At 38.7% G+C, this 13,792-nt stretch overlaps 1 protein-coding gene across 2 annotated transcripts in view; it reads left to right on the forward strand.

Annotated features, from left to right (window-relative positions):
* Positions 1–9,096, forward strand: part of TDRP (testis development related protein) — a 30,596-nt gene extending 21,500 nt beyond the window's left edge. The window contains exons 3-5 of one of the 2 annotated variants that reach the window (XM_085056723.1): positions 3,461–3,564; positions 5,809–6,180; positions 7,805–9,096. In XM_085056723.1, coding sequence (XP_084912849.1) covers positions 3,461–3,564; positions 5,809–6,154 — 450 coding nt within the window. In that variant the 3' untranslated portion in view covers positions 6,155–6,180; positions 7,805–9,096. Of the gene's footprint in view, positions 1–3,460; positions 3,565–5,808 lie in introns of both variants that reach the window. The other variant, XM_085056724.1, reaches the window with a different exon arrangement.
* The last annotated feature ends 4,696 nt before the right edge of the window (positions 9,097–13,792 follow it).

The following is a 13,792-nucleotide window of genomic DNA, read 5'->3' on the forward strand; positions in this document are numbered from 1 at the left end:
AGAACACATTTGCCTTTCTGGCCTGCAAGCACACATTGCTGAGTCATGTTGAGCTTGCTCTTCTCAATCCCTGATCCACCCATCCTGGATTTGTGACTGGGATTCCCATGACCCAGCTGCAGGACCTTGCACTGTGCCTTGTTGAACTCCATGAGGTTCACGTGGGCCTGCCTTGGTCCTGTCAAGGTGTAAGAGCCTGATAATAAGAGAAAAGCTTCAGGAAGTGCTTTGTCATTACATCTGCTTGTCATAATCACTCTTGAACACCTGAAAACTATGTGTGGGATGGACTGTGAGTAGCCTGCCTTGAGGCCCATGGAAAGGAAGGCATAACTGGTGCAAATTGTGGAGGGAAAAGCCCTTCCCCTGCCCTTCCCCCACCATCTCAACAGCAACAAAGGTAGCAACAGTGTGGTGGTAAATTATCCTAGGCTTTTTTAAATAACCTTGACTTTTTCTAACTTTTCTCTACTTTTCCCTTTCTTTCTCTTTGCCTCTCTTACCATTAAATAAAAAATATGTAAAATTTGTGACATCAACATTTAATCTCATTTGGTTTTTATTTTGTTTTTTGGGAATATTTTGAACCTTTAAAGTTGTTTCTGTTTTATACGCAGAGACTTAGTTTTCTCCGCTCCTCTGTGTTTAAACCAGTTTGCAATACAAGGTCCCTCTGGATGTCATCCCTTCCCTCCAGCTTGTTGACTGCACCACACAGCTTGGTGCCATCCACAAATTTGCAGAGGGTGCACTCAATCCCACTGTCCACATCCCCAGCAAGATGGTAAACACGCCTGATCCCAATATTGACCCCTCACAAATGGCACTTGTCACTGGTGCTCCAGTTGGACATGGAGCTGTTGACTGCAACTCTTTGAGTGCAAATGTCCTGTCAATTCCTTATCCACTGAATGGTTCATTCATCAAATGCATGTCTCTCCAGTTTAGAGACAGAGACACTGTTCAGGACAGTGTCAAATGCTTTGCTCAAGTCTATGTAGGTGCCATCAGTTGCTCTTCCCTCACCCAGCAATGCTGTAACACGGTCACAGAAGGCCACCAAATTTGTGAGGCAGAATTTGCTGCTGGTGAAGTCATGTTGGCTGTCATCAATTCCCTCCTTATTTTCCATGTGCTGTAGCATACCTTCCCAGAGGATCTTTTTCATGATCTTGCTGGGCATAGAGGTGAGACTGACCAACCTGTAGTTCCCCAGTCTTCCTTATTTCCATTTGCTTAAACTGGGTATATGTTTCCCCTTTTTGAATCAGTGGGAACTTCACTGGATTGTGACAGCTTCTCAGATATGATGGATAGTGACTTAGCTACTTCCTACACCAATTTCCTCAGGACTTGCAGATTCATACAAGATGCAGGAGTTTTTAACACATGAAAAGCCAAGTGCTGTCTCAAGTTTCTCTCTCTTTTTTATTTGTTTGGGGTTTTTTTGTTTGTTTTGTTTTGTTTTTTCTTTCGTGTTTTAAAAAGGACTACTTCCTTCAACAGTCAACTTCCTGAGAGTCTTCCTTTTTGTGGAAGTTAGTTGTGGATTAAGTACTTTGCAGTGAAAGGAAGCCCAATTAGAGTAACAAATCCTCATGGGAAACTTTTTACAGAATGTAACTGAACAATCAAAACATATAACAGTATTAGGCCTTTATTGATTGAAATTGAGAGTTTAGACCATCATTTGCACCATAGAAGCATTAAATGTTGAATACTGCTTGGAGAGGCAGATAGTATAGCAAGCTACCTGTTTGAAGGTATTGTCTACAGCTTGTTTGGTGTTATTTTAGGCTACATATTTTCATATAGTATCTACATATTTTTAACTTAATTAAAAATAGAAAATGTATGTTTGAATTAAACATGAGGATTTGCGTACTAAAATCTGTAGTCACTGTATTGTCAGAGTGGGAAAAAATACCTGTCGAAGCTGTTGATTTTACCTTGTGAAGCCATGAGGAGTACTGTGGTTTACAGTAAGATTAGGCCTGGGTTTAGGAAGAGGTGAGCAGAGCAGTTTTGGAGGCCTGAGTTGTGGTGGGCCGGGTCTGTTGCACCCAGTCTGTCCATATCCCATGAACAAGAGCTTGCAATTGCCCTGGCCTTGCTCAGCCTTCTCTCTTCAGAGTTCTGCAGTGCTGTGCCCATAGCTGGATTCATGTTTGTATCTAACCAAGGTGCCACTGAGACTAGGTTAGACCTTCCTCCTGATCCTAAAACAGCCCTGCTATATTTCCTGTTGGAGTAGCTGATGCAGTTCAGATATGAACAGGGAAGGTGGGCAAGAAGTGAAAGCAGGACATAGTAAAATGGGAGAACAAGAGATGGAAATTGTGCATGACTAACCTGCAGGAACAAGGTTGTTCCTACTCCTGTAAATGGTAGAGGCTGTGGGTTTCTGAAAGGTGAGGAGTTGGCAGTACCAGTATTTTCCTGTCTGATGACTGTGTTCAATTCATAGGTGATGTTTCATGTTTTAAGATGTATGTGGATGTACCAGTTAAACTGTAATTGATTAGAACCTAAATGGCAAGTTGATACTAATTTACACCCCTGAGTTCTGCAAAAGGGATTAAGCATAATAATAGGTAATGAATTAGCCTTTGCTTTTCTTGACAGCTACAGTTTTGTTTTGATTATTGTACTTCAGAATGTATCATTGCATTTTTTTAATATAGTTGAGTAGCACTGACAGACTATCATTGCCATTCTTACTGAATCCTGTCAAGAAGAGCAGCAGCTTTCATATTCTGTGCTCAGCACACGTGTGTATTTTTGTAAGCATGCTATCGAAGTAAAAATAACCTATGTCTAGTTATTTTACCTTGAGGGAGGGAGAATCAAACCTTTATTAAAGTTTAAAAAGTAATTTATGCTGCATGCATAATGGTCACAGTAAATCTAGAGAACACACTGTAGTGCACCAGTGTCACATTTTACATTTCACTGGTGAGCTAGTGCTCTTACCATTCTTGCTTGTAGGGCTGGAAGTTGTAGTTTTGGGGTTACAGAGCGGAACAATATGTGTAAAGCAGGTTAAATCTAAAGATGTTCCTAACTCATGTGGCTGTCCTGTCTGTTGTGACTCTTCCTAGAAATGACAGTTTGTTTCATTTCTTGTCTACTGAAGCCCTTCAGATGTCTTTGAAGCTGCCTAGATTCCCTTCTTACAGTGATGCATTAAAATAGAGCCCAGCGGTACTCAATGACATCACAAAACCACCAAGATACTGTATTCTTTGCTCAACAAGAGTTCTTGCTGCAGTAGCTGGACCAACTCTTTCCTAAGCACGGCCATGCTCTGCAGTGTGTTGTGTCACTTCATTGCCAACAGCACTGCCTGCAGGAGATATAGCTATTGCTGCCTGCCAGCCCCCCAGCATCAGCAGGAGAGTCCCACTCTGTGCTTCCAAGTCTGTAATTCACTCTGATGAGGATTTGCTTCTCTGTGTAGGTTCAAGGTGCAAGTTTCCGGGGTTGGAAGGAAGTGACGTCTATGTTCAATAAAGATGATGAACAGCAATTGCTAGCAGGATGCAAGTCTCCAAAATCCAAAGGGTGAGTAAAACCATTTGGTCTATCTGCTATTAAAATACACTCTCTGGAACAGAAAATAGCTGTGCAAAGTATTGAAGCTGGACACTGAGAAACAGTGGTGTTCAACTACTGGAAGTCAAATTGCCAGAGAAAGGTTTATGGGCAAAGCTGTTAGGCTTACAATGAATAAGGCATGCTGTATCAGGAAAGGACAGATGATGTTAACATTTTTAGGTTTGTCAGGAAGAAAAAGGAATTTAGCTGCATAATAATTTTTTTACTGTAGAAAAGTAGTAAAGGCTTGTGAGTAAAAGGGCCGTTCTCACACGCCCCCTTTTCTCTTAGGGATTAATTATGGTTGAGTTTACAAATTCCCTTTTTTACATGCCTTACTTCCTCTTTTGAAGTCTTACTACACCTAGAAAGGTTAAGTGAAGTAGCTGTACTAGGATCTGCAAGTCTTTCCTGTTGGCAGTGAGGTGCATTTTTGGCACAGTTATGCTGCTCGTGTGGTTAGAACAGTTCTCTGAACAGAATGCTCTTCCCAGGACAGACTATCTTCCTGTTACAAGTCTATGTAGGCTTTACCTACATGTGCTACCTGGCTGCCTTGGTTGCAAACCAAATATGGCACATATCAGTAGATCTGTTCCTGCCAAATACTAGCTTTGATAAGATTTGCTGTAGCAGGCTTTGTCTCCTGTTTACTTTGAAATAAATGTGTTTCAGAATGCAAGTGTATATATATGCATGTAGGGGGTGTATGTATATAAACCAAGAATTTAGAATGTAAAACCATATATTTTATTTCCATTTAAGCCTGTTCCATAAAACTTCCCAAAAGTTCCCAGCTGCTACCCCTGTACAATTTTAAGATGCTAGGCTCCTGTAGTGATAATTTGCAATTGATGCTGAATATAAGAATCAAGTAATACAGCGAAGAGAGCAGAAGTGTGGTAACAGAGTTAACACAGATGTGGAAAGCTATTTTGGTATTACTATAAGAATTGCCTGTTTTTTAAGTTAGGGATATTTTTCTTTAATTATAAAACACAATTTTACTTTATTTTTAAAGACAAATGCAACTTTTAAGTGTGCAGCTCACAAAATACAAGAAAAGTGTTTGGAGTTTGTGGATAGTTTTAGCAAGATGAAAATTCTAAGTAATCTTAAATTCAAAATTCAGTAATGGAAAAGTGATTTTAAAGGTATTGGTTGAATTGCTTCTGTTTAAATATGATAGAGCTAAGCTTTCATTAATGGAACAGAGCTCTTTTAATAGAAATGTTTAGAAAAGATTCAGTGGTGGCTAAGGAATTTATATGCTACTACAGATAATGTTTTCAATTTGCTTTTTAGGTCATTGAACCCTAAAGGTTGTGTGTTTCACCCCTGGTGTTCAACCTTTCCTTGTGGCCCATTATTTGATTACATACATAACCCTGCATACAAAGTTATGCGTAGACGTCTGAAATTCTGTAATTTAAATATCTCATACTGCAAAATTATTCAGGTTGAAGATTCTCAATGGGATAAGAAGAGTAATAAAACAAGTAGCCTTTCAAATGGCTCTTTGATAGAGAAGTTATAGTTATTTCTTGGATTTGGGAGGGGGATTTTGGGAGTTCTTAACAGAAATACAAAACAGCTGTTTTCACGATATTGTGTGGATCTTTACAAAAATAAAAAACCTGATATCTTTGAAATCCTAATACTGTGTACATCGACTGTTTTAGGGTATAAGGTTTAACTGGCGAGGTGGTAACAGGTGTATGAAACTGACTAACATAGTGAGTAACCACTGAGTAACCAGTGTTAAAGCTGGTGTTAGAACATTTTAATACTCCTTCTACTGTTGTACCCCTGGGGGTTTTTTTACTTGTTTGTTTTTGTTTGTTTTGTTGGGTTAAAGTCCTAAATTGTTCTAATGCATCCTAAAATACTTTGTGCATTTCCAAAGGCAGGTCTGTGGAATTCACCCTATGTGGGAGCAGGGTGGGGATGGTGGTATGTAAATTCTTTTGTAATAGAAAATGACCATACTCAGTCCTCTTCTGATTTATCACTACAAGATTCTGCTGTGTTTAGGCTTACGTGTATGTGAGCATGTTTTTCCTGAAGGTGACAGTAATGGATGTGCTGTCTTGGGCTGACAATGATTAGCATTCCTCACTGTAAAACATAATTCAATTGAATGTTTATTGATAACTGCTACATACATTATTAAGTGAAGAAATTAATCACTTCATCACTGTTATTTTCTAGAACAAACCTAAAGTTAAAGGAAGAGATGAAGTCTGAAAAGAAGCCAGGTTTTTGGGACAGTTTGGTGATAAAGCAGAATGTTCCATCTAGGAAACCAGATGAGATTGAGGGATGGGAACCACCACAGATTACCACTGCTGACTCTGCCAGTGATGCAGCAACTCCTTTAAGTGACTATACAGCCTGGTCAGGCTGGGAAGATGAAACCAAAGGCTCCACAAAATACACAAACCTGGCCAGCTCAGGAAACAGTTCCAGGTGGAGTATCAAATCAGCTGGAAAGCTGGTTAGTATTAGACGTCAAAGCAAAGGTAACCTTACTGACAACTGGGAAGAGCTAGAATGATGCTGGTAATGTGAAATACTTCATAGGTAAGAAGAGAAAGGTTCCATGATTTACTCATATGTTTAAACCAAAATCAAATCTGCTCAATATTGCACCTTTATACAGTACTTTGTTTTATTCAGATTGTTACAAATTTTTGCTCACCTGATAGTAAATTTTCTTATTACATTGTTAATAGCTATTTTTTCCACACTGAAAAAAAGTAGAGAATCTATTTTGTGCCTATATTTCACATTCAGACTCTGCAGTATGTCGGATTGTTGGTTTTACAAAAACAAAAACAAAAAATTAATTCCTTAGTGAATGTATACACTGGTTGTAAATTTGACTGCCTTATGTAAGAACTTCCACTAGCTTGAGGTCCTGTCTTTTTTCTGGTATTTGAGAGCCACTCAAAATTTTAGTTTTGATGCTGTCCCTTTTTAACTAAGAATATGAATATGTGGCTTGCAGGGAGAATGCTTGTACTTAGAACTGTTTTCCAAATCTTCAACCTCAGCATATGCTTCAGCTTGTGTATACTAGGTGCTTACTGTCACATTGTGCTATACTGTGTGTGAAATGGGAAAATACTATTCTAGTGTAATTCCTTCCATTACAGCATCATCACCAACAGTCGGGTTAAATGGGTCTTCCAGTCAGGGTCTTTTTGTGTTTTGGGATTTTTTTTTTCCATGTTTGTTTGGGTTTTTTTTCCCTGTGTTTCTTTGGTTGCTGTTTTTTTGTTTTATTTTGGTTTTGGTTTGTTTTTTTTTTTAATACTGAACTTTTTTTGAAAAAGCTAAGTTTCTCATGTTATGCCAAAAATAGAAATGATTGAAAATTTGGAAGACAGCATTGAGTAAAGTATAAGGTGATATCTGGGGGAATATTGAATCTGGATGTAGGAATAAGTTGCTTCTTAAGGAAGGCATATGTTTTCATTTTTTTACAGTAGCTGATCCTTGTTCTACAAACAGCATTTTTGGTTTTTACTGTTTTTCCTTCCTCCCCACCCCATAAGCAGTGATCGAGTTATACTCTGGCATTTTCAGGGTAGCTGAGTAACTGAGCCATTGCAAGTATGTGCATGCACACAACTTCTGAAGCATTTTTGTAGTAAAGCTCCATCTTATTAGCTACTGATACTTTGATGTTTTGGTAAAAGAAGGTGAAGTGTTAAACTTGAGATTTGAAATGTATATATGACTAATAAAAGTGCCTCTTTTCAGCATATTGTCTCTCACTAGTGGTGCAGCTGATGTTAGATCCAAAGTTGATTTCCATTTTGTTTATATGACCCACACAAAGATTACTTAACATTCACAGATAAACCAAAAGTTTCATAAGAAATGAACAGTAGGCTTTTTCTCTCCTAATTGTTGAACTGGTATAAAAGAACTGAAGCTTGACTGTCTAGCAATATGGCCAGTGCAGTCAGAAGATGAAGCTAGCATGTCAGAGAAAATCAGCATTTTTACAAGAAAATATAGACCTTTATAGAACAGATGTCTTGTAAACATATTTTTGCAAGAAGCTTATGCTGATGAAAAGGGATGCATGCAATTTTTTTCTAAGCTAGTACCTTGTTTCTGTTTCTGCCACACTACTTCTCCCTTACCTCTCTTTTTCCTTTCTCCTCCAATTAATGTATAGTTTTCTGACTTGCAGTTCCTGCATTGCTATTTTGTGGAGATTCCTGCTGAGACGTGCCTGGAGGAAAACTGTAGCAAAATGGTTTTAGTTGGTTGGGGTTTTTTTCCTAATATTAATAGGATGCTAAAAGTTTATATAAAAGAACAGTGATGTTTTGTGCTGCAAAACAGGATCTTGCAACTGGCAAATATATTTGTAAAATTGGCATTAGATATTAAACATTATTAATAGAGGGGAAAAGATTAGCATTTATATTGCATTGTTTAGACTGAGTAAACTCTGGTTTTGCCTTGGGCGAGTACATATGCTGAGGTTAATTATAGGAAAGAATTAGTATTATTGGGTAAAGTATGCTGCATTTTATAGCTTATGGAATACCCTGTAAGGCATGAGCTAGTATTTAGTTTGGTTTTTGGTGCTGGCCTGAAAGAACAGAGAAAGATCTGTTAGCAGCCCTTAATATTTTGCTCTCGAAGATGGACTGAGAACTTTTAATTTCACTCCTGAAGAAACTATTTATACTGTGACCAGTGAAGGTTTTGCCTTGCACATTATACTGTCAAGTGCCTGTTTCTCACCTTGATGATGTGTTTGATGCACAGCTTAACTGCAACCTTTTTCAATTTGTTGTTAGATGTTTCATAAAGAATATGCTCACAAATCTGAAGCCTATTATAAAAATTGCATCCAAGTGGGAAATTGAGAGATATAAAATTCCAGTTTCACTCCTAGTGATGAAAGTTTTGGTGTGCTTTTTAAGTGATATTTCCTCAGAAGTAACCATTTTAAGGATCATATTAAATTTAATATAATTTATTGTTATGCTTTAATAATGTATTTGTCTGTTGAAAACTCACTGGTGTGAGCTTTCCTTCTCTCATGTTTATAAATGTGTCTGAATTTTCAGAATGGTGTCCTTTCATCTTTTACCTTTGTTAGATGCTTAACTACATTATACGTTTATAAGCTTAAGCTATACACAGCTCCATATGTGGAATAAGTGTAGAATATGTCCTTTAATATTTGTTTTGAAATTGCATTTCAGTCTATGTGAAATGTTTTAGAAGAAGGTAGCATTAAGATTGTACGATAAGATTGCACAAAATAAAATATAGTTTATATTGCTTTCTCGTAGCCAATCTGCATGATTGTTGGCGTGGTTTTAACGGGAATTTAAAACTTCGTGTGGCTGTTCCTAGTCACTTAGCTCTGAGCAAAGTTCTTTCTGAGTATTTTTATTTATTATCATCATTTGCAAAAAAGAAAACTAGTATTTTCCATATGAATAAAGATTTAGTTTGAACTGATACGCCTTACTCTTTGACTTTTTTTGGTCCCATTTTATTTATCACGTCAATATCTTTCCATTTGCTTGGACAGTTTTGGGCATCACAATATAAGAAAGATAATTAAGCTGTTAGAAGGTGTCCAAAGAAGGGCAACGAGGATGGTGAAGAGCCTTGAGGGGAAGCCATATGAGCAACAGCTGAGGTCACTTGGTCTGTTCAGCCTGGAGGAGACTGAGGGGAGACCTCACTGCAGACACTGATCTCCTCTCTGTAGTGACCAGTGACAGCACGCAAAGGAATGGCTCAAAGCTGTGCCAGGGGAGGTTTAGCTTGGATATCAGAAAAAGGTTCTTCACCCAGAGGGTGGTTGCTGGAACAGCTCCCCAGGGAAGTGGTCACAGCACCAAGCCTGACTGAGTTCCAGAAGCATTTGGACAACGCTCTCAGGCACATGGTGTGACTCCTGGGGATGGTGCTGTGCAGGACCAGGAGTTGGACTTGATGATCCTTGAGGTCCCTTCCAACTCTGCTGATTTTTTGACTCTGTGCCATTAGTTGCATCATTGTAGAGCATGGCCAAGGAAGTGATAGCAATGTTTCCCATACTCTGTGAATCTTGCCATCTTAGAAGTTGTAGCATCCTAGACTAAAAACATCACACACTGCATTTACAGCAGGAAGAATTCATTGGTTTCAACAAACTAAAAATACTTTGCTTTATTGGTATTTATTGCTTTAAAATATTGTGGTTTGTGTTTTTTTTAAACTCACTGGCTGTTGAGAAAGCTTGGGCAGAGCAGCATTCGATCCCTGAAGACTCCACGAGCTACATGTAAAGTGGAGGACCTGAAATGCTTTTGCACACACTGACCCATAACAAGGTGAGACCTGCACAGCCTGGCCTGTGAGAAGAGGCATGGGAGGAGCAGCCTCTGTTACCAGTGCAGCAGCTGCAGAAGGAAGTGTATTGTCAGCCTCTCATTCTTCCACTCCAGTCTGCTGGCTTTGTGGTTTTCTACACAGACCTCGCAGGGAACATTTCAGCAAGATGTTTCTTACCGTAGTGCATGAAGTACCTAAACGAGACAATTTTATTCATAAAAGTTATATTCTTAGGGGGGAAAAAAGGCTATATTGAGATGCCTCTGACTAGACACAGGTGGGTCAGATGCACATCCAGTCAGGTGGCAGCAAGTGGAAGGACCTGCATTTCCAGACCCTGGGTAGATGAGGACTCTGTCAAATTTTGAGCATAGATGTTCCCATAGCCCAGGTGAATTTGGCTTGGCATCTGTCTCAATTTTCAAAACATTTCAAAATGGTTATCGTATGGGAGTCTTGGATGACCAAACTGTAGGTCCTGTGCAATCTGAAAACATGAGTGTGCATGTTATTTAGCTGTTTCTTGCATGTTTAAACTGTTCTTGCTAATTTTGGTTCGTTTATTTGATTTTTTCCTCTAAGTGCCTGCTACTTAATTTCTGATATATCTGGGAAATAAAGCCCATACTGTGAAGAAGAAAAGTAATTTCCTAAAAGGCTTACCACCAGTGATAGCTGGCAACAGTGTGTTTCATTAGATATCTGCCAGTCTCAAAAATTTCTTCTAGCATGACTGCTTTGTACCATAAAAGACAGGGAATCAAAAACATATAGGCAAAGAAACCAGTTTTGAAATCAAAAGATAATTACATTTATTGTAAGTGCCACCAGCATAATAGCAGAAAATAATGCTGCTTCTGTAGTTACAAAGAAATAAAAAGTATGAAAAGAGTAAAAAAATAGGGGTATAAGTAATAGAAAATATATAATAGTAAACAAAGTTTAGGGAGATTATGGTTTTTCATATGATATCAACCAACTGTTATCACTGGTAATGAAAAAAGAAATTCTTGGTCTGTACTTGGGAAGAAATTTTTCCTATTCTGTGTCTGGTGATTACTAAATGATGCAAGAGAGTATATTCTTTTCAAGTCCATAACAGTCTGGTAAAAGCTTGGCTGGCATTTAAATTTTTATGCTCTTGAGACCCAAATAACACTAGTGGAAGCCTAATAACATATTTTGAACTGCGAGTTTGCTATTGGAAAAGAAAAATTATTATTCTCTGCATAGAAAAGTGCGCAGCTGTGTTTTCTAAAATTGGTTTGTCCACTATTGAAAATAATAATTTGATATTTTGCTTTCTAGTTGGTCCAGCCCCTTGTACTAAGGAGAGTGAACAGTTGAGTTTAAGTAATTTTTCAGAAAATTTTCTGGTTTATTTTAGATTTTATAGTGAAATAGATCAGATTTGATACACAAACATGCCTATAATTTAGCAATGTCTTTTGGCCTTTCTTAACTTGTACCTTTCTCCTTGAAACCCCCAAATGCTGTTGCTTTGACCATCTTGTTTGTCTGGGAGACTCGGATTCTCTACAAGGTTACACTGCTAAATGTTTCTGATATTTGAGGGATGGAGGAAACACAGTGGTGTATGTTTGTGCTGGAGAAAGGAAGGGAGAACAATGTATCCTGAGACCAAGTACTGTACTTGGCATATTATTTTTTTCTGCCAAACCTTTCTAATGTGCAAGATGATTAATATTAATTATTCTTTGATTTGTTTTATTTTTGCACTTGTGGACTATTAGCTTCCCTTTTTTTTCCGGGTGGGGGGAGAGTGTCACACATGCAAAGGCATCCTGATTACATGAAGACCTGCTCTTTGCTGTTTCTCATGAGCAACGCCCCCATTTTAGGCTCAAATGCCTAAAAGTTTAGTTAGTGCCTGTAAACAGTTTATCTTTTGAACATTTGGACAGAAACTTGGCAACCAACATTTGATAGGACTAAAAAAGGAAAACAAGTAAAGCATCATTTCCCATGAGGAAGTAAACCATTGTTTGATGGGATGAAGCACAAGATTCCCAGAAGTCATACTACAGCTAGAGTAAATCTGCACATAGGGTTATTTTGAAAATTAGAGACTTAATGAAATATATACTTGCTCTTTTTTTTCATTTTATAAACTAACCCTGAAGTGCAGTAACCCATCTGCACAGCATGGCTGTCTCAGTGCTCCCTGCCTGAGTGCAGATGTGACCTGAACAAACAATTGTGGCCAAGGTGAGCAGCAGCAGAGGCCACAGTGCAAGATCTGAGCTCCTGAGCTGGGTGCTGACAACTGGATGCACTGAGCACTGGGGAAGGTTTTCCAGACCAGTGAAGGAGCAGATGTTCTGGCATCGAGGAATGAAGTACATTATAAAAAGAAGTAAGAAATCCAGAACATCTGGGAATGTTCCTAGGGCTGGTAGTACCAAAGAATGTCACCTGTGCACAGGCACAAACAGTGAGTTCTGTTTGCTTGTAATGTTGGTGCTCTGCAGCTTGCAGCAAACACTCCTCCAGATCTATTCCATACTACTCTGCCAATGAATTAGACTTACTTGATGAGAAACATAGAAGGTGAGTGCAGGCAGTAGAAGAATGTATCCTCAAACACAGGATCAGCAGAAGGCATAGTGGGCAGCTTGCAGCAAGAGCTTAAGTGGTGGTAGGATTAATGTATTGAAGAGAGTTGGCTTCACTAGGCAGTGGAGCAATACCCATCCTGGTTAGTGGGGGTCTCGTTTCTGCCCAGTGGCTGGTTAAATGTGCTCAGGCTTCATTGTGAGAGGAGGCAAAGGGTCACAGAGGGCACAGGATCAGGCCATGCACTGTGGAGCTTGGAAAGGAAACATAGCCAAGGTGCAGCCTGGGACATGCTGCTGCATTATGGTGAAGCATATCTGGTTCTAGTGAAAATGCTGCCAAAGTATTGCTTTTATAAATTGACCAAGTTCTAAAGTGATACCACTGAGTTCAGAAGAGGAGTGCAGGTTTACCGGTTTAAAAGTTTCCAGTAGGAAAAGGGCTAAAAATAATGGCTGTGCCTAAGAGAATAACAGGGACCAAAACAGTGGGAAGAGGTGCTCTCAGCATGCAGAACTTTGTTCCATATCGAAGCATTATGTGGGAATGACAACTGACTTTAGCAAATGAATTATTCTTCCATTATTGTTTTGCTATAAATACTATAAAAAACAGCGTTCAAGTGGGAAGAACAAATAAAAATCCAGTAAATTTTAGAATTGAGTGACCAGCGTTTGTGTGGGTCTTGAAAATTGTTAGAAAAACTTTAGGCTGAAGGCACAATGACCATAAAGTACAAAAAATATAAAACTGTATGTGCTTTATTCATATTTGTAAAAGAATGTGCACATAAAGCTGCAGGAAATAAGCCTCACCAGCATGTCTGACAGGTGGAGGGACAGGTCTGTGTGGGGCACAGAGAATGGCCCATGGGAATGGAAAGAAACTCATCTTTACCCTCACCTCTCATATTCTGAATTCACTTATCTGTCATCTCCTCCAATACAGACATTTTAAGCATTAAAGGTAACCCTCATTCTACTAAACTTTGTGGGAATTTTGCTGGGATTCATGTTCGTGTCTTTGAGGGGTTGGACCTGAGCCTTGAAGGTGAAAGTATAAAAACAGTGCAAGTGAATAGCATACTTAGCTAATGTTTCAATATTCTGAACCATAATTTAACAACTGTTTCCAAACAGTTGTTTGGAAATTTGATATTGTTTGATTTATTTAATGCAGGTATCTCTCTATCTCTCTGCCAATTCAAGCAACCTCAGCTGGATATTAAGGGTCTAACCTTCCTCTAAGTTTTTTG

The sequence above is a fragment of the Lichenostomus cassidix genome, chromosome 3 (assembly GCF_008360975.1).
Source record: "Lichenostomus cassidix isolate B80296 chromosome 3, HeHo_3.0, whole genome shotgun sequence".
NCBI lineage: Eukaryota > Metazoa > Chordata > Aves > Passeriformes > Meliphagidae > Lichenostomus > Lichenostomus cassidix.